The sequence below is a fragment of the Misgurnus anguillicaudatus genome, chromosome 9 (genome assembly GCF_027580225.2).
Source record: "Misgurnus anguillicaudatus chromosome 9, ASM2758022v2, whole genome shotgun sequence".
NCBI classification, from domain to species: Eukaryota; Metazoa; Chordata; class Actinopteri; order Cypriniformes; family Cobitidae; genus Misgurnus; species Misgurnus anguillicaudatus.
In genome coordinates this window covers 12,028,693-12,053,683 of record NC_073345.2, presented here as the reverse complement: position 1 = coordinate 12,053,683, position 24,991 = coordinate 12,028,693, and the positions used below count along the sequence as shown (strand labels likewise).

The 24,991-nt window shown below is 36.1% G+C and overlaps 1 protein-coding gene across 4 annotated transcripts in view; it reads right to left on the bottom strand.

Annotated features, from left to right (window-relative positions):
- Window positions 1-24,991, bottom strand: part of sgcd (sarcoglycan, delta (dystrophin-associated glycoprotein)) — a 247,047-nt gene that overhangs the window by 32,688 nt on the left and 189,368 nt on the right. For all 4 annotated transcript variants that reach the window (XM_055179482.2, XM_055179483.2, XM_055179480.2 and 1 more), the window contains exons 3-5: window positions 22,837-22,938; window positions 20,362-20,449; window positions 17,121-17,240 (exon numbers count right to left, since the gene is read on the bottom strand). In XM_055179482.2, coding sequence (XP_055035457.1) covers window positions 17,121-17,240; window positions 20,362-20,449; window positions 22,837-22,938 — 310 coding nt within the window. The remainder of the gene's footprint in view (window positions 1-17,120; window positions 17,241-20,361; window positions 20,450-22,836; window positions 22,939-24,991) is intronic.

Below are 24,991 nucleotides of genomic sequence, written 5' to 3'. Positions count from 1 at the left end.
CCGAGGTATGCAGCAAAGCATTTGTGAAGCCACAACACGCACAACCTTGAGGTGGATGGGCTACAACAGCAGAAGACCCCAACGGGTACCACTCATCTCCACTACAAATAGGAAAAAGAGGCTACAATTTGCACAAGCTCACCAAAATTGGACAGTTAAAGACTGGAAAAATGTTGACTGGTCTGATGAGTCTCGATTTCTGTTGAGACATTCAGATAGTAGAGTCAGAATCTGGCGTAAACAGAATGAGAACATGGATCCATCATGCCTTGTTACCACTGTGCAGGCTGGTGGTGGTGGTGTAATGGTGTGGGGGATGTTTTCTTGACACACTTTAGGCCCCTTAGTGCCAATAGGGCATCGTTTAAATGCCACAGCCTACCTGAGCATTGTTTCTGACCATGTCCATCCCTTTATGACCACCATGTACCCATCTTCTGATGGCTACTTCCAACAGGATAATGCACCATGTCACAAAGCTCGACTCATTCCAAATTGGTTTCTTGAACATGACAATGAGTTCACTGTACTAAAATGGCCCCCACAATAACCAGATCTCAACCCAATAAAGCATCTTTGCGATGTGGTAGAACGGAAGCTTTATGCCCTGGATGTGCATCCCACAAATCTCCATCAACTGTAAGATGCTATCCTATCAATATGTGCCAACATTTCTAAAGAATGCTTTCAGCACCTTGTTGAATCAATGCCACATAGAATTAAGGCAGTTCTGAAGGCGAAAGGGAGTCAAACACATTATTAGTATGGTGTTCCTAATAATCTTTTATATTATTGTTTCATAAACAATGAAAATTACATAAGCAACCTGACTGATTTGAATGTTCAACACTGCAAAAGCTATAATGCTGTAACACTTGATGTTTATTTTTAACTTTTTATTTAAGTGCAAATATTAAAAATATGTTCATATAAAATGTTTAGAGGAACACATATTTGCACTAAATTTGACCTATGTGACCGTGAGCATGTGATTTCACGCGCTGTGATTGGTCCACCAGAACCCCTCCCGTCAGGTAAAAAAACTGCGACGGTGCAAACAAAGATGAGCCAAGTTGAGGAGTGATTTAACTCAAACTGTAACATAAGTCGCTGTTTATTTACTTCCATCACTGCTGGTCTTCTCAAATCATACACAACAAGTTGCTGTTTCTTCTTCGTTTGTGGGTTAACTTGCGAAGCTTCTATTTCTCTGACGGTCGCGCTGCTATTGTGGTTACACACGTGGATACTGCCTACCAGCGGTTTGCGCGTGTGTTTGCACGTCGATGCGGAGGACGACGCAAAAGTATAAATGAAAACCGACACAGAACCTACCCCGTCGCGGCTACGCCGTAGGACCTACGCACAACTATAACGAGCCCTTTAGGGAGTAAGGGGAGACGGAGACGAGACTGCGTCGGCCATCTCCCTGATGCCTGTCTAGGCTTCATACTACTCCCTTACTCCACACCCTCCTCCTCAGAAACCTCAAGAGGAGGGCAGAGCAAGTCATAACATTATGCAATAATTAGGCTGAATCTTTACACTGTGTTTGGGAATTAATAGCGTGATTTGGGTTTTATTAGTCTTGTTTAAGAGTTATAGCCTCGTTTAGTGGAATTTACTAATATATTGAGACTGTCACTTTCTGAACCATACATTTTCTACACAGCGGAGGTTAACTGCACATTACCGTACTGGGGTTTGGAAATGTTGTGAACATTTCTGATGACATTTTAAAGAGCACCAATGGTCTGATTGATGATTGTACATTTCGTGTGTTCATGTTAACGGCATGCAAAATGTACATACACCAAATTAAACGATAATGCGAGTTATCGTCTGCAACATAAATCTCTTTTCTTGGACTACAACAAACACACGGATTGTAGGCCACAGTTTACTTGGGATTGGTGATGTAGACAAGACCGACATTATCATAATTCCTCCCGCTTCTGACTCACAGCCTGTAAATTAACTCCTCTTAGCATTGCATTGTGAGCGAATCTTTCAAACATGGTAACGAGCGTCACATTTGCGTCTGACTTCAGAGGTATTCAGACCAATCACATCATACAGATAAGCTGGCCAATCAGGGACACAGAGCTTTTCATATCCATGCGTTTCAGGAAGAGAGTTAATTCTGGAGCTACAAAAATGTACAGTATGTGGAAAATAATGTGTTTTTTGAAGCATAAACCACGCAAACACATTGGCCCTCATTTATCAAAAGTGCGTACACCAAATTTCCAGCGTACACCTTGCGTACACCCAAAACCACGATGACTTTGAGATTTATCAATATGGACGTTGGCGTACGGCACGCTCAAATCCTACGCCAGCTCAGGAGGTGGTGTACGCACATTTTGAGTTAGTGCAGAAATGCGCAAACACTTCCTAACACCACAAAACGCACTGACAAACTAAAATATATGATATATTATGACACACTGTAAAAAACATAGTAATTATAAACTTGTTTATTTTTATGCAACAATGATCAATGTTTAATTTGTGAGACTTTACCAAAGGATTTGATTTGTAGGCATATTTATTCCTTCAGTTGAGAGCCTGTGCGCTTTACCTGACGTTTCAGAGCGAGCATGTGAACGGAGCTTAGTGGGAGTGGAGCGTTGAGTGGGTGCGGTAATATTACCATCAAAGCGCCTTTCCGAAAATTCCGCTCCCTCCGCTCGTTGAACCCAAAACGCCCTTTGATAATTTGCTAGTTCGAGAATCTGTAGAAACGTCTAGCAATAAGTTATGGAATTCAAGCCTTATACATAAATGTAAAGTAAAAATCAAAGTTAAGATTGAACAGGAAGACAAAATTGAAAGGGACTGCGGAGAGACTGTAAAGAGTTAGCAAATATTCATCCTGGAATCTGAAGCAGCACATTGCAAGAAAGCACAAGGATGTGCTACGAAAACATAGTAATGCAATAAAAGGTAAGCTAGTTACATACCATTCGATGATAAATAAATACAGCTGAGGTAAGGTAAAATGCTTGTGTTGAATGGAGCCGTAAATCCGATCATGATGACATGCAGACAAAATTATGGCCACGAATGATCTTTTATGCTACATTATTATGGACACTTCTTTTTCTTATTTAGTCTAAATATGGCCATACATTAAAAATTCGTTCCCAATATTCAACAGTTTGTTCTGGAATTAATTATTATAATATTTCGTAATTACTATTACTTTATTATTACTTTAAATTATGAATTAGCTTAGCTAAAACATGTGGATGTTGTGGAAACAAATTGTTAATTTGAATTATATCCAGAGCTCCGTATCAAACTGGATCTAAGATACAGCTAACAAACAACTTTATGTAAATACAGAACAACACACTACAAAAGTTACTACATCATTTTTAAATATTATTTAAAAAAAATTAACTGAACCATTAAGCAGATAGAATTTAGATGTAGGCAACAGTAAATAATAATAATAATAAATAATGATTCTTCTAAATATCAATATTAATAATAAAAATAATAATAAGAATATTACAAATTGTCGTCCAATTATTAATGTGTCTTTAATCCCACTCTTTAAACTCCCAAATAAAACAATTTTGTTTCTTTTCACTTCCCCGGTTTCTCTTCTTTGCCGTCTTTCGTGTGTCAATGGCGTAAAATGAGGGCGTGGGGGAGGCGGAGAATTGAATTTATATGGGCTTGTTATTCTAATGACGATCGTTTTCAGCCGTGGCATTTATGAAGGGCAGATATTGCGTACACCTGAATATCAACGGTACGCACAGTTTCATAAATCAGGCGGTGAGAGGAGTGTAAGCATAATCTTACGCCAACATTTACGCCCGTTTCTACGCAAGAATGATAAATGAGGGCCAATGTATTATAACAAATACATAAAAAAACATTGTTTTTTTCAATGAAATAGGTGCTCTTTAATTCCTTAGGCTTTTTTATTATTCTTTAAAGCTCAAAACAACGTACAGATAACAAATAACGACAAATTATAAGGAGTCCGCGAGTTTGCGACTGAGCTCAGATGCTGTTGACAACTTGCCCCCTCAGTTTGTAATGGCATGACACCTCTGACATTACAACGTGTTTGTGCACATAACACATATAATGTACAATACAATCTGATGGCAATTACACAGCATTTTACGAGGTGGCTAATTCATATTCTTATGCTGCATTCACTAATTACACACCTTAATGATGACAAGACGTGTTTTTTTCAAAGCTATTCATATCCTGAAACTGTGGGAGTATGTGTTATTATAGCAACAGCAACAACAGTCAAATTAATCTGCATGAAAGAATATTGTTGGCAGCTATAAAATAATTACAACATTGTATTACATTTTAATGTTTCTGGCAACATTGCAGAACACAGAAAGTGCATCATGTAACCATAGGTGTGTTTGACTTCATGAGGCAAAATTGAAAACTGATATCTTGTAATTATGGTAATTACGATATGGCGTGAATGCACCTTTATTTATATGTTTAATTACAATCAGATTTTTCGCAAATGACATTGGCTTTAGTGTCAGGCTTTGTTGTAGTAGACAGTTTCATCTGACGTATGTGCGTTGCCGCGGATACATCCCTGGCCCGAAGTTACTGTAACTTCCAGTCTGTGTTTGTTTATCGACTAAACTGACCTCTGGAATAAATACCTTGTGGAAAATAAAATATTTTTGCTTTACAAAAGACAAAGGGAAAACATTTTTACTCATAATTTTACACAGTAACGTTAGCTCAGTGTAATGGTTGATACACTTTAGCTATGATTTAAACTGAGGTAATTTACTGGTTATTTATTTAGCTTGTTTTGAGAAATAATTTACTTTAGAGGGACTCCATTGTTGTGAAAGTTAAAGCAACACTAAAGAGTTTTTTTTTACCTTAAAATAACGTTTCCAAAAAAGTTTCAGTGGTTCATCCACTCGAAACAGGATGAATGCCACTTTCACATTCGCTTTGCAGCCCTCTATCGGCCAACACCGCACTAAAGAAGTTTTCAGCCGTCGTGTCGCAGTCCTGTAGTTCGAGTGAAAACTACAAAAACTTGCTTTACTGCAGACCTACAATCCAATCAGAACCAGCTTTGCTGCAGTAGGCTAAATTATTTAGTGGTAATGGACAATTCCGCTTCCAACCTGTGGGGGGAGCAAAGAGCAAAAACTCTTTAGTGTTGCTTTAAGTTTGGTCCAAAAATGCTGTTTGTTTATGTTGTTATCGCTGAAGCCGTCTATAGCTTTTTGAAACAATCATACAAAATGTGCGATTTTCTTTGTAAAAAATAATACTAAGTAGAATTACAAAATCCTATGAGATCAGGGTGGTGCATATTATGTGTCGACTGCAAAGCCATGAAGTTTTTTATTACTGTAGTATTAAAGCTTAGAAGTCCATGTTACAGCGTGCGGTAAAAAATGGCTGAATATATATCCACTAGAGAGGTGTAGTGCATTGAGATGAAGTTCGCAGTAATGTGAGTAAATCAGAGCTGTAGTATAATATTCACAGCACAATGGCTTGTTACAGCAGATTAATGGAGATAAGCAGACACCATTATTTAACAGCTTTACACAGGTACCTGTGTCAGAGGAACATCGCTGCAGGTGACCAAATGAGGGCAAACTGCATCTATCTGTCTGTATAGCCAACAGCATGATATACAAAGATGACAAAAACGCACAGTTGCTCCTATGTGTGTTACTGTAAAATACGTTTTTTTGTAATACTTTTTATAGCATTTTTATAGTATATGCACAGTATTTTGTGTGTTAAAGCAATTATTTTGTTGAATATTTTACACAAAATTATGTTGTTTCAACCCATAGTTGAGTCACAAATGGACAAACCCAACTTTCGGGTTATTAATAACCCAATGCTGGGTTGTTGTTACCAATTGTGGGTTGAAACCAGTGGCGGGCCGTAAATTTTACACCTAGGCCTTCAGTGGTGTCCTACCTGATTTAATCCACCTCTTCATACCATCATTATGATGCCACGCCTATAGAAACCATCCATATTATACAGAAACACAATATAACAGGTCATTGCATCACAGACGGGTATTTCATGCAGCGAGAACGAAAGCCATATTTCTCCAGATTCCCTTTCGCAATCGAGGGAGTCTCTTGTCAAATATCTTTTACATAGTCCTGCACATGGGTGTGTACCTGACAGGAACCAGACTAGAGAAGCTTGTAATGTATCTGCAGATATTTCATGGATATGGCATTTACAGACACAAAAATTAAGTTAATTCTAGCAAAATGTCCACCACAATTTGTTTGAAAAGGTCGAGCATCCTTTTAAAATGTGGCTTAAGTGTCCAAATGCTTTTTGGGGCCACTGCATAGTGCATTACACAGATTAATAACAAAATTTATTTTTAACTGTAATATAATTTCATTTTTTTTGCTTACCATGTTTTGCTTCTGCTGATTTTGTGGTCTTTTGCAGAAGTAATCTAATCTATACACAAGTTGGGGAAGGACAATTTGGCATCTCCAATTCACCTAACCTACATGTTTTTCGACACAACCAAAGCTTGAACCAGAGACTTTCTTGCACCATACTAGTTAACATGCATCATTATACCATTTATATATACAAGATTAACACTATTTTCAGTCCTCAATTGTTGATCTCCTCTATCCCATCTGAAAAGTGTCTTTACTGGGGCACATCCACACAAACATGTAGCCTCACACATGGACTAGAGATGAACGTTCAGACCTTCAGTAAAGGAGATAACATCATCTACCGCAAAAGGGCCATTTGTCATAGCTATTGTAAGCATGACAATGTGAACTACAGTATGTGGTTGAGAACACAAAAGAGAACACAAGGCCGGCATCAGGGTGAGATGATCTGCTTTCTCTATGTGCCTGTGTGTGTCTTGGGCTGGATTAGTTGTCTATATTTAATAGTTGACTAGATCATCTTTTAAAAATCTGCAATTACACTAAACAATTCAAGGCAGTCGTACTCTATTGGCCGGTTAACAGCTTTAACCACAGACATCATTTTGTTTGTACGCGTCCTGTCAAGAACAGAAAGATTTTATGTTCGCTTGCTTTTTGAAACGCGTCTCTCTGTGTATACAGTAAACAGTGTAAATGTGGCCATATAGGTTTACAGTATATAATGTAAGACAAATGTGGTGTCTTAAAAAAAAGTTTAAATATAAAACACAAACAATTGTGTTGTTATTCGCTAATATAAACAACTTTGTTAGAATATATTGGGCTCTATCTTACACCCGGCGCAATGCAGCGCAATGCGCGACGCAAGTGTCTTTTGCTTGTTTCCACCCTGCGCAATTATCATTTTCACATTTAGCGCCACATTGTTTAAATAGCAAATGCATTTGCGCCCAGTGTTGCGCCCATGGGCGTTCTGGTCTGAAAACGAGGTGTGTTCAGGCGCATTGTTGGCGCGTTGCTATTTTGAGGCAAGTAAAATAGACTACGCCATTAACCAACAAAACCTGGTCTAAAGTCAATGGCGCAATATGTTTTTTGTTATTTAAAGAGCGCATTAGTAATATGCGCCTATAAACGGGATGACAACGCGGATTTGCTTATCACATACATGAATGCACAGCAGCACAAAAATGCTTTTAAATATGAAATATGAAAGGATTGAATGTAAAAGATTATTATTGAGTCTCTTGGACATAAATGAGGACTAATTATAAGACGTTAGAAGGCGTAAAGAGCTGCTTCACCTGTAGCCTGGTAAGTAAATAAATGCTTTGCTTTAAACAAATGCATCTGTTTTTAAATGTTTTTTTTTTAAATGCTACTTCACGGATTTATTGTGTATGATGACTTTTTAAGTAATGCTTAAAAAACTCATGACGCAGTCCAAGTGCTGTAACGTGCGGAGAGCCTTTTGTTAATTCTTTATCTCCTGTTTGTTACAAATAAAGTATTTTTACAGTACAAACCTTTTCTTACATACTTGTAAATTATTTTTTGATGATATTGGATAGCCATACATTTAAAGCAATTTAAAGCCTGCTTTTTTACTTCCATGACTAAAAGAAAACGCGTTTTAAAGGTTTTGATAAAAAATAACAATTTCAAAACATGTAAAAAAGTTATTTAATATTAATCTTAAAATGGGGATCTTCTTCCTCCACTTAGTTTTTCAGTTTACAAAGTTCGTCATCTAAATAGGGATTAGACATAGCGCCAGCGCAACTGGCTTTTAAAGGGAATGAAAGCTGAGACTCTCATTGGTTTATTGCACGTTACGCCCAAAATACTCCCATTACTCATAAAAAAAATAGGACCAACCCTTTTCGACCGCGCGCTCGGCACACAAACCATTTTTCCCGTCGTTAAATTAGCAAAAGTTGATTCTGCCACTCCCATTTAGACGCTGCGCTGTGCGCTTTAGACAATGCGCTTAGATCGTTAAAATAGGGCCCATAGAGTTCACATTGCATGAATTACCTTCAATATCATCTAAATTGTCTTGAATATTCTGTGATTCACACCCTGTATGCGTGATTGTGTGCTCACTGCGTTTTCTCAACAATTTATCTTTATAAACAGGTCTAAGTTTATACAGCCCTATAATTAACTATTTTAAGAAAATCTAATAAATTGATTCATACGTGGCACATCAAGATGTAATTACAACATACATACAGAAATGATATTTGGTATGTTTTTACTCATAATTTCATGAGGTTTGATGTAATGGGACATGGCATAGAAGATACAGCACCAATATAGTACGCACAGTGTGAAAATCTAATCGTACTTGGTGCCCAGAGACAAACTGAATTATATTACCGTTCTCTGAGGCGATGTGTGTGGGTACAGCAAAGTCCTAACCATAAATTACCTGCTTTTATAGACTCTTTATCATCCGCTTACTGTGGTCACCTGACAGAATTCCAATGGTCACTCAGCACAGCGAATTTCCCATTCAGCCATGATAAAACCGTGAAATGTGGGACTCATATTTCCTCTGTAAAGAAATCTCCTGTACCACATTTCACAGACTGTTAATCTCCATCTCCCCAACAAATGCACTGAGATTGTGGTCCGCGGAGCAACGGCCAATGGAATTTGTCTATAGATTCAATTAGCAGATGTAATTACAGGCGATGTTAAGTGCTATATATCACTGTAATTGCAGTAACTAATTTCCGCTCTCTCTTATATTGATTTCATTGAAACATAGTATATAGATAAATAAGCCATGACAGTGATAATCGTGGATATTTCATGCATGCATGTCTGAAAAACATTGTAGGCCAATATAATAAATATGTAGAATCTATATTCTCAATCTTGAAGGAAATAACAATGTTTAATAGTGTTGTATATATATGCCTGCTACATTCTAACCACAGATTCATTCCTCAGCCCAGTCTCAAGAAATTTTGTTATATAGTCAAGTAATTTTTTAGAATAATATGTAATAATTTATAATGAATTCTTGTTTTTGTGTGATTATCACGTATTGGTTACTTAACTGTTTTGTTCTATTTTCTTACCATTGTCGCTTCGTTTACGGTTAGATTTACATAAAATGACATACCTACCCAAACCCAACTCTAACCCCAACGTCAGGCAACATATATAAAAATAAATCAGAAAAAATAGTAAAAACCAATGTATAAAGTGACATTCTAATGCAAGCACTAAATCTAACCCTAAACCGAAGCGAAAATGGTTTAAAAATAGGAAAAAGATGTTGAGTAAAAAAAATAGACTTCGTTATACGATCACGAAAAAACACAGACATTCGTGATAATATCATGAAAAAGTAATAAAAAAATTACGTGACTATATCACGAAACCTCGTGAGACTGGGTAGCATTCCTACAATGGATGAGACTCATTGCAAATTACTAAATTTAAATGTGTAAAATCCAATTTCCTACTTTATTTATACACTGATTTTGTCAAGGCTCTCTTGTTATCTTAAAGAACAACTATCGTCCGATTCACGATTTTACATTTCCTTTGGTGTGTAAGTGTGTATTATGTTAACGATATGCAAAAGGTACAAACCCCAAAGTAAACAATGATGTGAGTTTTCATTTCCAACCTAAATCTCTTTTCGGTTGACGTGGACAAGACCAATATTATCATAATTCCTCTCGCTTCGGGCTCTGTAAGTCTGTAAAACTCTGTAAGAGCCTGTAAGTTAACTCCTGTTAGCATTGCATTGTGAGCAAGTCTTTCAAACATGGTAAGGAGCGTCACCTTTTCGGCTGATGTCAGAGGTATTCAGGCCAATCCCAACGTACAGATTAGCTGGCCAATCAGGGACACCGAGCTTTTCAGATCGATTAGTTTTTTAGCAATAAAATTGGTGCCCTTTAAATAAAAAAAATCATTCTTTGAATAAAATGTACAATCTATGACAACTTTGTGTAGGTTTACTTAAAAAAATGTTGGTTGTTTTTAACCATGGTTGATTAAAATATAGACAAACCCAATTGTTGGGTTTAAAGGGCAAATATCAGGCTTGTGCACAATTCATGAATTGGAATTTGAATTGACTCCGCCCTTAAAGTAAAAGTAAAGCATTCTTGGAAATTAAGTCATGTTCCATCGTGTTCCACAAAATTACAATTACAAAAAAAATCTAACTTAATTATTTACTATGTGACTAGAGTTTTTAACATTAATTGCTGGGGGGAAACATTTTCTGTTAATGTAATCTGTACAAGTAGTTCAAACTAATATAATTTATAGAATATATAATGCAATCATATCTGACATATACTGAAACTTCACTTCACTTACTGTATAATATGTATATGAATTTCTTTGAATTTCTATTTAATTGCAATTCTGCTTCCTTTAATTCAAATTCGAATTGTAATTCTAGATCCTGTTTTTGACATCAATTCAAATTCAAGAATTGAATTGGAATTTAGGAGTCATTATCAATTCAATTCTGAATTGTGCACAAGCCTGGCATATTTTATGCAAAATACAATTTTACAAGGTGCGTGGACATAAACGTGTGTTGGCAGTGTGTGAACAAAACAACCTTACAATAAAATAAATCCACCCTCTCCTTCTTTTTTAATCCCTATTAAACCAAAACATTACTTAGACAGGCTGTTTTGATTCTCTTGTTAATGTGACATCACACAAACAAAGCCCCGCTCATAGGCACTGACTGACTGGTTCAGTGACGTAGCAAGTCAGTCCCGGGCCCATATGCAAAAAAAAATGTACGGGCCCCCTTAAGCCAAAGCCCCCCCAACCTTGCTTATTGGCACTGTTAACTGTGGCGCGCAGGTCTGTTAACAACATATACTTTCAATAAGGTAGTCAAATATTTTTACTTTACTTTTTTACTTTAAAGGGTAGATTTAAATAAAGAAAAACAAAATGTTTTGGGTCGTGACTAAATTCTCCGCCTTCTCTTTTCTCTTTAAGGCCCCACTTTTATGTTTATATTTGTCCATCCTTAATGTTCATGTAGATAGCCGCTATAGTAACCTCTCAAACTGTGTTTTCTTTTTTTTTGGGCGCGGCGATGCGTCATGTAAAAAAAATGATGGCGTAGTAGTTTACGGCAGCCACAGAGTGCAAAAAAAATAACAAGAAATGACAGAGAAATTAGACATTATGGAGAAATAAGAAATCACTACACATGATATGCATACAAAATATATTTATTGCAGCCACAAATAAAAATTAAAAAAAAAGTTTTAATTAAAAGCTGGGGTGGGCCCAGGGCCGGGCCCCCTATTGGCCCGGGCCCATTTGTACGTGCATACCCTGCATGCCCAGACACTACGCCACTGGACTGGTTAATTTTACCCAAAAGCTTTTCTAAATGTGTTTGTGAACATGTTGTTGCACTAATGTGGCTAAAGATAGGGGAGATCTGGGGCGAAAGTAACGCGGGACGAAAGTAACAAAGCGATTTTCTCTGAGCCCTGACTACCTTTGCATTTCAAACAATGACAGCATCTTTAGCATGTAACCCTTGACAGAGCTGACAAATATCGCATTATTTCTTCATCATTTCCCGCGTGTAGGTCCGGAAAGCTGTCGTTGTCTTTACATGAAATTTTTCATAAACGCAAAGGAAAAACATTTCTGTTTTTCAGTACTTTTGTTTTCATGTTAACATACTATATAAATGCCTGGCTATTGGATGTACACAATTCACACCAAGTGGCACATGATAATTTTTTTTTAAACATTTTTAAGGCGTCATTATTATCGAGTGTGGCATTTACAAGATATTATCATCTACCGCTGCGAGTCACTGAAATATATTGTAATTGAGGCTAATCAATGAGCGTTAATTACAATTAGAGCAAAGATCCCCACCGCTAATATCATTATCCTGCGGACTGCTGCTAACTGTGAACAAACCGGTGTGAGAGGGAACCACGATCTCACATTGTCGTCAAGTCATTTTGATTATCACAGTGGCACATTACTCATCTCCATGTCTCGACATCACTTATCCAGTTGTTTTCCAGGTTGACTGATTGCTTTGTTTTTCCTCTGAGGGTTTTAAAAGGAACGGGGGCTTGCCGAGGTACGAGAGACAAGTGCGACAAATCACGTTGTTTAGATGTATTGTGAAGTTTGGGTTATATTTGATTGACTTTACTCCTGCAATCAAGTAAGCCTGAAGATTCAACATGAATTACCCATAATTACTTGCAGGTGAAAAGCAGATAGTAAAGATTGCAGAAAGGCTTCCTATTTCTTTTTAAAGGCTTCATTCTAAAAAAAAACCGCTCTTAATATTCACATAGCTATCAGCAACAGCACATTATCATTTCATTCGTCAGCTCTGATTGGATAGACTACCGCCACCTTGGTCCTTGTAGGGCCTTGTTTTGATTTCGTGTTATTGCTCATTTGTGGTTAAATTAACTTTACAGTGAACCTTGACATTCTGAGCCCTTAGTAACCATACAAGAAAAGATTAAATGTAAAAGGGGAACAAATGAGCAGCCACGTATGGCCATTCTTTAAAACCATCTAGCATTTTAATGTAACATTGCCTAATTACTCATACATTATAAGACTCAAAGCTTGACATAGCATCTCTTGGGAGTGACTAAGATACCCAAGCAAATTGCTTCCCCTCTTTAACATCTGATTGTTAAAATTAATGAAGAATAACATTGGGCTCAGACAAATATAAAATCCTCACGGGCTAACATCAGCGGACGGGCGGTACTAGAAGTTTAGATATAAATAACACTTGTATTTTTTGCATTACCATATAACATTTAACCCTTTTATTATTAAATGCTGGATGATGGTTATTTAAGCACTAAGACATCATGCATTTCTACTGTAAACCAATCTAGGTGTTTCCACTGTAAAGGGTTCAGAGATAAAAGTTAAAGCAGGATATGAACAGATGTTGCAGGCTTTGTCCTAATGCACTTCCTGTGGAGCTGAGCAAAATACCAGCGGAATTTCACAGCCAACCCACGTGAGACTTTTTTTCTTTGCTTTTTTCTTTAATATCTGAGCAGACAGTGATGCTATAGCAGACTCTCATCAGATGAAGCGCTGCTTATCTTTAAAGAGTTGCAAAATACTGAAATCGAATATCTTCAGTTGGAAATTATTCCCATCTGTCCTAAGACGAACGCGTGACAGAAAATTGAGGGAATGAAAAGTCAAAGTTTTTTCAGTGCGAGTTCGACACTTCTTGGAAGTCTTTAAACTTTTAATGTTTTCATAAAAAAGATTTGTTTCATTAATCACCGCATTGCCACTTATTTTTGCACAATGATTGTTTTTATTCTCCATCTCATCTTGCTTTGTTCCTCTAAACAAATAACTACTTAAGAACTTATTTTTTATTAATAAATTAAAGGCGGAGTCCTCGATGTTTGAAAAACGCTTTGGAAAAGGAGACGGGCCGACTACCAAAACACACTTATAGCCAATCAAATCAAATCAAATGCCGGGTTGCGTATGTGTGGGGCGGGTCTATCAACCGAAGGTCTAGATTCTATTGGGGTAGGGGCGTGTTTGTTTAGGTGATTTCAAATATCAACATTGGCTTTCAAACATCATAGACTCCGCCTTTAACTTATTAATTATTGCTGTACTGTAAATGTTCTTCATTTTATTTCCTGCACAGACAAAAGGAAGTTGCACACAAAAGCTAGACTGCTAGTTGATTCAGTGATGTTTTGTGATTGTAGTAGACAGTGTCACACCTTAAATTATTTAATCCTGCTTGCTAAAAATGGTCAAAAGTATAAAAATTAAATTAACCCATTTGTAGCAGTACTGAGAAAGATCAGCTAAAACCAGCCTAAGCTTTTTGCTAGTAAGCTGGTACAACAGGCTGGTTTTAGAGGGGTGTTAGACATAGCTGGTCAGGCTGGAAAACCAGTTGACCCACCAGCTTAAAGGGATAGCTCACTTTAAAATTTTGTCATAATTTACTCTTCCTCATGTTGTTCTAAACCTGTATGAATTTCTTTTTTTTTTGATGAACACAAAAGAAGATATTTTGAGAAATGATGGTAAACACACAGCAGTAAGTGACCATTGACTTTCATAGTAAGAATAAAAAATATAATGGAATTTAATGGGTACTGTCAACTGTGTGCTTACCATCATTTATCAAAATATTTTCTAAGTCATTTATCACAATACTTCCAAAATATGTTTTCCTACTATGGAAGTCAATGGTCACTTACTGCTGTGTGTTTACCATCATTTCTCAAAATATCTTTTTTTGTGTTCATCAGAAAAAAAATCAGACAGAATTTTCATTTTAAAGTGAACTATCCCTTTTAAGGGCCGGTTCCCATTTTGTGTCTAAAACGTGACTGCGGCGCTTTCCTTCTTTTTTCCAACTTGCTTTTTGACGTGGCATCTGAAAAATTCAAGAGCACCAATTATCCAATTCCCAATTTACATTTCCTTTGGTGTATTAGTACATGCTAACGATATGCAAAAGGTACAAACCCCAAAGTAAAGATGATGTGAGTTATCGTCTCCAACGTAAATCTCTTTTCTTGAACTACAACAAACACGTGGATTGTAGGTAAGAGTTTACTTCCTGAGACTGGTAATGTAGACAAGACCGACATTATTATAATTCCTCCCGCTTGCACTCACAGCCTGTAAGTTAACTCCTGTTAGCATTGCATTGTAAGCAAATCTTTCAAACATGGTAAGGAGCGTCACATTTCCAGCTGACGTCAGAGGTATTTAGGCCAATCACAACGTACAGATTAGCTGGCAAATCAGGGACACAGAGCTTTTTAAGTCGATGAGTTTTGTACAAAATCCGAGCGTTTGAGGAAGACAGGTAAATCTGAAGCTACAAAAATGTATGATATGTGGAAAATAATGTGTTTTTTAACCATAAACCATGCAAACACATTGTATTATACCAAAATAATGTTGTTTATAGCAATGAAATAGGTGCACTTTAAAGTGGCTGCAGCGCCGGCGCGCCTGGAAAAATAGCAAGTAGCACCGCATGCACATCACCACCATGTCGCTCTCTATTTGAGGGCGCTTGCCGCACACCTACATTAAAAAAAATTTATTTGGCGCAGAAACGTTTTAAGATGGTCCTACCAGCCTGGCAAAGCTAGTTAAGCTAGTTATCCTTATAATTTTATTCTAGTTATCGTTATAATGTGAATGGCTCTTTAACTGGAAACACTTCAGCAGATTCAAAGTCGTCCTCTGAGTGGTTGAATTATACAGGATTTCCAGGAAGCACTGCGTGTTCGACTACCCTTTTGTAAACGAACTCTTAATCAATTCAGCTCAATTCTGCAATTATTACCGTCCTTTAAGTTCATCCATCCTGTTACATTTTATGCCATTTATAAAAATGATAAATAAAGTAAAAATAATAAAAATTTTAAGGGCAAATTTATTTGTATATCCTTTTTTACAGTATGTTTTAGATACATTTTCTGCTGATTATTCCATACAATAAATCTGACCATTCAGCACTGAAGGGTCACAAGAGAAACCACTTCATGCTACAGTATACTGCTTTAAAGTGCCATGAAAATACCTTGTTATTATTAAAAATGTAAAATACCCACAGTATTTTTGTGACTGACAGGTGTTTAACTCATGGCATTGTACTGTATATTTGATATAAGTGCATTGTTCAGAACTATGTATTAATGTCAGTTTAGGCGGTGTTTACTCCAGACTCAATCTCTGCTGTCATGCCATTAGATTGAATTCAAATTACACAGCAGGAGCTCCGAGGAGTGATTTGAAGCTAAGATTCATAAAAGCAGACAAGGGGTTTATCTTAACATCAGAGTGACAGGATTTGGCCAATCTTAAAATGTGCACGTATTCCCAGCATGGCCCACCAAAGCTCTTTGACGCTAATGTAGATGGCTGGCATCAGTCCAGGAACACTTGAGATCAAATCCAAAAGAGAAACATACAGTGCTAAATAGCCTTTTATCTAACTGCAGTCCATTGGTGAGGCAGAGTGAATGTAGGTTAATGAAGTGTGGCTTAAGGAAAATCATGGGGGAGAAAAATGGATGTACACAGTGTTGAGTAATCACTTTACAGGAAGTTCAGTGCTGCTCCTGGGAGAAACGCTGTGATCAGAGAGGTCCAAAACAGGCATGAAGCCCAGGACTTTTTCACTTATTTCTTTTGTAACTTCCAAAACATTATTGGGAAAATACAAAAAAAAAACTTCCATTATTTAATGCTGGAAATCACACAGAAGTGCATAAAAAACGTTAAAAAAGACAAATGTAACCATGGTGCTCACTTTACTTATGGTTGTGTCAACAGCAACCTTACAGTGCATTACCACATCATTAACACTATAGGCAATATTTCTGTCCATAAGGGTTAAAAGTTATGGCTCAGTTAATGCTATAATTACATGAATATTCGGGGCAAAAGGCATCTATTGAAACCTTCACTCTAACAATATAAATCACAAATATTGTATTTTTATTATAATAGGTTTTGCAAATAAGTTTTTGGAGGACTGGTAAACAAATAAAATTGATCTTTTCCATGTCTGTGGCCTTTTTATATTTATTCATTTAGCAAATGTTTTCTTCTAAATGCTTTAGTACCTTTAATTCCTGTGTTTTAATGTAATAATATACTCACCCAAAACTCGTAATCTGTCTGCACCGACCACCACCTCATGGTCGTCTGCAGAGAACAGCAGCTTTCCTGTACTTGATTTCACCTCCAGCATTTTGCCCTCTGTGAAAACTCCTCGAGAACCTGTTAAACGTGAAATAATTTTTGAATTTCTGTGTTTTTTTCAGTTAAAAATTATATTCATATTAGTCACCGTGTTGTCCCAATACATAAAAGTAAACTTTAAGACTGTATTTTACACACTTGCAATATTAATCATAGTACAGAAATGATTCATGCATACTAGATGAAGTATATTGATCGTATTTGGCTCATATAAGTTTGTTGTTTGCTTAGTGACCTTTATGACCAACATGGCAAAAACAACAAATCAATATATTTTTATTAGTATTAAAACAAGAAAATTTACTTGAATTTACTTTAATAATATATTATATATCAGATATTGCGAGACTATCATCCAAAAATAATGACCCCATAATCGTTTGTGCAAGCAGAATAAGTAGGCCTACGTTTTCGTATGATTCACCTCATTAGGTTTAAGGGCGGGGTTAAAGATGGGGGTATCACAATGTTTTTTTTTCTTGTAATGGTACGCTTTTTGTGTGATTTGTTTTGTTAAATTCATAAAAGCCAAATCGTCAAATACATACAAATTCATACGCATTAGCCAAATCATAAAATACGTTCAAATTTATAAGAATTAACAAAATCTTAAAAAACGTACAAATTCATACACATTAGCCAAGTCGTAAAATACTTACAAATTCATACGCATTAGCCAAATCGTAAAATACGTACAAATTCATACGCATTAGCCCAATCGTAAAATACGTACAAATTCATATACATAAGCCTAATCGTAAAATATGTTTAAATTCATAAGCATTAACCAAATCTTAAAATACGTACAAATTCATACACATAAGCCAAATCGTAAAATATGTACAAATTTATAAGCATTAGCCAAACTGTAAAATATTCATACGCATTAGCCAAAATCTAAAAATACGTAGAAATTCAAACGCATTAGCCAAATCATAAAATATGTACAAATTCATACGCATTAGCACAATTGTAAAATACGTACAAATTCATACGCATTACCCCAATCGTAAAATACGTACAAATTCATATGGATTAGCCAAAGTTGTAAAATGCGTACAAATTCATATGCATTAGCCAAATCGTAAAATACATACAAATTCATACGAATAAGCCAAAATCGTTAAATATGTACAAATTCATACGCATTAGCCAAAATTGTAAAATACGTACAAATTCATACGCATTAGCCAAATCGTAAAATATGTACAAATTCATACGCATTAACCCAACCGTAAAATACGTACAAATTCATACGCATTACCCCAATCATAAAATACGTACAAATTCATATGCATTAGCCAAAATTGTAAAATGCATACAAATTCATAAGCATTAGTCGTAAAATATGTACAAATTCATACGCATTAGCCGAACCGTAAAATATTCAAACGCATAAGCCAAAACCTAAAATACGTACAAATTCATACGCATTAGCCCAATTGTAAAATACGTACAAATTCATATGCATTAGCCAAAATCGTAAAATACGTACAAACTCATATGCATTAGCCAAATCGCTAATACGTACAAATTCAAATGTATTAGCCAAAATGTACAATACGTACAAATTCATACGGCTTAGCCAAATCGTAAAATATGCACAAATTCATACGCATTAACCCAACCGTAAAATACGTACAAATTCATACGCATTACCCCAATCATAAAATACGTACAAATTCATATGCATTAGCCAAAATTGTAAAATGCATACAAATTCATAAGCATTAGCCAAATCGTAAAATATGCACAAATTCATACGCATTAACCCAACCGTAAAATACGTACAAATTCATACGCATTACCCCAATCATAAAATACGTACAAATTCATATGCATTAGCCAAAATTGTAAAATGCATACAAATTCATAAGCATTAGTCGTAAAATATGTACAAATTCATACGCATTAGCCGAACCGTAAAATATTCATACGCATTAGCCAAAACCTAAAAATTCGTACAAATTCATATGCATTAGCCCAATTGTAAAATACGTACAAATTCATATGCATTAGCCAAAATCGCTAATACGTACAAATTCAAATGTATTAGCCAAAATGTACAATACGTACAAATTCATACGGCTTAGCCAAAGTCATTAAATATGTACAAATTCATACGGCTTAGCCAAAGTCATTAAATATGTACAAATTCATACGCATTTGCCAGATCGTGAAATACATACAAATTCAAACGCATTAGCCAAAATGTACAATACGTACAAATTCATACGCATTAGCCAAATCTTAGAATATATACAAATGCATAAGCCTAATCGTAAAATACGTACAAATTCCTGTGAGATCAGGTTGTTTCCTTCTCTGTATTTTTCTTATTTTTTGCATACTTAATAGTAGACCCACTATTTTTTGCTATAACATAAATAAACTACATTCAAGTTTTATTAACTAAAACATAAATTATTCTATGGCACATTAGATTAGTTTCTTGATATGAGGATGTTAGGCCTATTACACACATTATTATTTACTGGTAAAATGACCAAAGTGCTGCTAAAGAAAAGTAATTTTTCTGTTGATCGAATCGCTTTAGAATTTCATTACAGCAACACATTCTTGTTCTTAAACTTTCATTTAATTCAGTTTCGTATACAGCTGTTGTACCACAGTAATTCAAGTGGAAGTTACTTAAGTAGTCCATTTAAGGTAAAATTACTTTCATTAAAACACGGCCTCGCTATTACGCTATTAACCAGGACTTAATAGTATATGCATCCATGCACATGCAATTACTGTTCTGTAATGGAGTCTCTAGTCACTGTTATAAAGGCTATATCACGAGAGAAATGAGACTAACAACCTGGCTATCAAAGAATCATTTTAACTCTTTCAAAATAGTCATTTAACCATCTGTCCTATCTAACATTAGCTGCCTGGCTTCATTTTCCTTCCATGAGTAGATTGGTCCATCCTCGCCTCTTGAGTTCAGTGAATATTTCATTTCATGCCATCTACTCTAATATAATGGCCCACAGACTGGGTACCAAATTCATTTGGATTTCAAGCCTGTGAATACTTGAGGTGCGTCATTATCACTAAGAGGGTTGAATGAGAGTTTTAAAAGACTCGTAGTGCAAAGTCTCATGGGAATGTGTGTTTGTTTTTGCTGGCTTACCTGCAACGAGCTTAGATACTAACTTCTGCTTCTCATTGATGATGTTGATGGAAATATTTTGAGAAGATTGCAGGAACAATGGACTTCCCTGATATGAAAAAGAGGAAAGAAAGTATTTAATGCTAAAATTATGTATTACTTTCACACACTTGCCTGCTTTAAAAAATGTGTGTACGATATGCTGTGAAGTTGACCCTTGGGCAAAGTACAGTCCAAAAATTACAAAAAAGATTTCTAGATCTATATATAAAGCATGCATGCTGGGCCTACAGTATGGTCTCATCTAAGGATCATGCATTTTGAAAACAGCATTGTTGAAAATATTCTTATTTTCAAGTAGCACAGGTAGTTTTGTTTTATAAAAATCCAAAAATACTTTGTATGGGTCAAAATAATTGACTTGTATGCCAAAAATCATTAGGATATTAAGTAAAGATTATATGTTGTAAATTAAATATATCACAACTTTATTTTTGTAAGTGGATGCAGAGCTGAAGACTTTATTTGGTCAACTTTAAAGGTGCAGTGTGTAATTTTTGGAAGGATCTCTTGACAGAAATGCAAAATAATATACAAAACTTTATTATCAGGGGTGTGTAAAGACCTTTCATAATGAACCGTTATGTTTTATTTTCTTTGAATGAGATGCTTTATCTACATACACAGAGGGTCCCCTTACGTGGAAGTCTCCATTTTGTGCCGCCATGTTTCTACAGAAGCCCTTAATGGACAAACTTTTTTACTCATTTGTCTCCGACGATGACCTGTTTGTCTGGGGGTGGCTACCGTAGCTTCTCTATGCGTTTCAAAAGCGAGGGGTGAGCAGTGGACTGAGGCATTGGTTGCAATTCGCAACCTCACCATTAGATGCCGGTAAAATTTACAAACTGTACCTTTAAAGACAGTTTTTTCAATATTTAGATTTTTTGCACCCTCAGATTCCAGATTTGTCAAATAGTATCTATCCTAAAAAAACATACATCAATGGAAAGCTCAATTTCTGAATGATTTTACAAATCTATACGTTTTTTGTTGATGCGGATTAAAGAAAGGCTGATGAGAAAGAGAGAGTGATATTTTCTTTTCCCCAGAAAGAATGTAAAACAAACAATGTTAAAATTTTAAATAATCTTTTTATAATTTAAAATGATTTAAAAAGTGTTACATATAGCACCAAGTTATCTCTCAATATCGTACAGCTAGTTGTTTGATACTGCTATAACCTTTATTACACTAATGTTTAAATTCAATATTGGCTGTAAATGTAATACTAACACAAAGCCTTGACAGCTAGTTGGTTGTAGGATAACATTAATCAATAGCATGCATGTCTTAATTGAACAAAAAGAAATGGAGCAAGTTATTACATTAGGAAAGATTATAAAGACAATCATTTTAATTTTCTGGAATAGTGTGCACTGATGAACCACGAAGAATAACAACACTAACATGTACTAATTAAAATAAAGAGAGGTTTGCTGTAATGAAGGAGTCGTTTGTTTGCATGTGCCTGCTATGCAAGTTGATACAGATATCTATTTAAATCTCCAAAACAATATTTTATGCTCCAATTGACTCTTTAATTAAAGATTGTGCAATACTATTGTGTTGCATATTAAAACCGTTATAATGTAAAATATGCATTGTGTTTCCTCTGCTCTTATTTCTCTCAAGTGTACATTTTTCCTTAGTAGATGCTCTTGATAATTTTGACAACATCTGTTTTTTCAGTAAGAAACAGAAAATTTGTTTTTTTTGACATGTGTAAGATTCAGTTTTAAAATAGTTTCGACAAAAATGCTACTTTTATTTTTAGAGGTTTCATCACATTTTATTTTGTGCCACCATACTATACTTACTCGTGTAACTACTCATGTGTTTAAATAGGGAAAACATGGAAGTGTTTAGTGGCTTCTAAATTCATCCCTGTTTGGATCCTAAGGAATGAATGGTGCTAGACTAAATGGACACGCTGTACAACGATTAAATGCACGGATTGAGATGTATTAATTCATCTAAGTTGAGGGAAGACCATAGTAAAATATTGAAAAACTGTGGTGTTTTCCTTTAACGTTCCTGGATCAGTCCCAAAAAGCATCCACATAAAAATGTAATAAAATCATAAAGAAGCTCAGCGCATTGGCTGCTCCCCTACAGACACACAGAAACCTGCAGCCAGCATCATTACATCCGTTGAATGTTTAATTCCTGGAGCGAATCTTTTATTTGTGCTGCAATGGCTGGGAGTTTCCTATCATCACCAATCCCAGCAGGCATTGCTATTCCCATCACATCCTCCCTATGTCTTTCACTCTATCCTCTCTCGTCCGTGCTAGACAGATGAGATAACAGTAGCACCCGATGCATTATCAAGCCATCCATCCACTTCAGACGGAGTGATATTATTACACCCGGGCGTCATGAGAAAGAGAGAGGGAGATCATGTATGTCCTCTGTGCCCCCATGTGCACTTCCTGGTCTGGACTGGATTTCTTTGGCATACAGCGGCTTAAGGAATTCAGAATCACCCTCGAGTTTCAGGCCTCTTTCAGTGATGCGCAAATTACCCATGCCGTCCTGTGGAAAGAGAGGAAGAGGAAGCAAAAGACACATTAGCGGATAATGACAGAAAAATGTACAGTTTAGGTACCAGTGTCTGTTTTGTAACATTTTCAAAAATGCATTTACTGTAATCCCGACCTGTGCAATGCATTACTAAAAAATAAAAGATGATTTTCATTATTTTTAAAGGGGACGTGTCAGAAGAATTTTTTAAGATGCCACATAAATCTTTGGTGTCTCCAGAGCACATATGCGAAGTTTTAGCTCAAAATACCATATAGATAATTTATTATAGCATGTTAAAATGTTGTAGGTGTATGCAAAAGTGTGCCGTTTTGGGTGTGTCCTTTAAAATGCAAATGAGCGGATGATGTGCAAACACTGATCACAATGATGATGGTTTGATGCAATTCAAACTTAACTGTGCTATCAATTATTTTTTCTCTCTCTTTCTCTCTGCACTAAATGGCAGTGCTGTGGTTGGATAGTGCAGAATAAGGGGTGGTATTATTATAATAAGATCTCCTTATGACATCATAAGAAGAGCCAGATTTCAATGACCTAATTTTCACATCCTTGCAGAGAATGGTTTACCAAAACTAAGTTACTGGGTTGATCTTTTTCACATTTTGTAGGTTGATAGAAGCACTGGGGACCCAATTATAGCACTCAAAGGATTAGTCCAGATAATTTACTCACCACCGTCATCCAAAATGTTGATGTCTTTCTTTGTTCAGTCAAGAAGAAATTATGTTTTTTGAGGAAAACATTGCAGGATTATAACATTTAATACTTAACTCAACACTTAACAGTTTTTTTCAGTTTAAAGGACTATAAACGATCCCAAACGAGGCATAAGGGTCTTATCTAGCCAAACGATTGTCATTTTTGACAATTAAAAAAAATGCTCTTTTAAACCACAACTTCTCGTCTAGGTCCGATCCTGTGATACGCCAGCATGACCTAACGTAAATGCGTAGTGACGTAGGGAGGTCACGTGTTACATATATGAAACGCACATTTGCGGACCATTTTAAACAATAAACTGACACAAAGACATTAATTAGTATCATTTGACATACAACAACATTGGAACGGTCCTCTTTCTCCACACTTGTAAACACTGGGGCGGAGTTTCGCATTCGTCCTCTGTGACCTCTTGACATGATGATGTATTGCGTGGGGTCACGCTGGCACATCACGACCGGACCTAGACGAGAAGTTGTGCTTTAAAAGTTCATTTTTTTTCTTGTCAAAAATGACAATCGTTTCGCTAGATAAGACCCTTATGCCTCGTTTGGGATCGTTTATAGTCCTTTGAAACTCCGTTGAAAAAAACCGTTAAGTGTTGAGTTAAGTATCAAGTGTTGGGCTCCACTAAAGTCCACCAAAATGAGAAAAATCCTGCAATGTTTAAAAAAAACAAAACAATTTCTTCTCGACTGAACAAAGAAACACATCAATTTTTTGGATGACATGGTGGTGAGTAAATTATCTGGATTTTTTGTTTAAGAAAATGGACTATTCCTTTAAACATGGAAAAAGTCAGATTTTCATGATATGTCCCCTTTGAAGCGATTATCGTGATAGAGGGAGCACTTCACGAGGATGCGTATTTAAACGTATAGAGATTGTGACACATTTATTATTGTTTAGCTAGCAAATGGGATTACATTAGCGATGTCAGACTCTCGGGTTCGATTCCCAGGGAATGCACAGACCAATAAAAAAACACTCTGTAACAAACTGTAAGTTGCCCTGGATAAAAGCATCTGCCAAATGCATAAATGTAAAAGTAAACCTCTGTGGGGCTAAAGCTCGCCTTTTCTCATGAGAGGAAGTAAACAACAAAAAGTAAAAGAAGAGGATGAAGTGGAATGGTAATGAATGAACAGAGGGAGCATCTGACTGAATCCTTCCGGCTCTGGCTGAGTTGGAGAACGGTAGAGGATAGACGAGGAAAGTTATGAATTATTCAGGCAGGTTTCGCCGCGGCTGACAGAAAGGCCGATGACTCTCAGGTGCGTTTCAGTACGATGGCATGCGGGAATCAACAAACTTTCTCTGG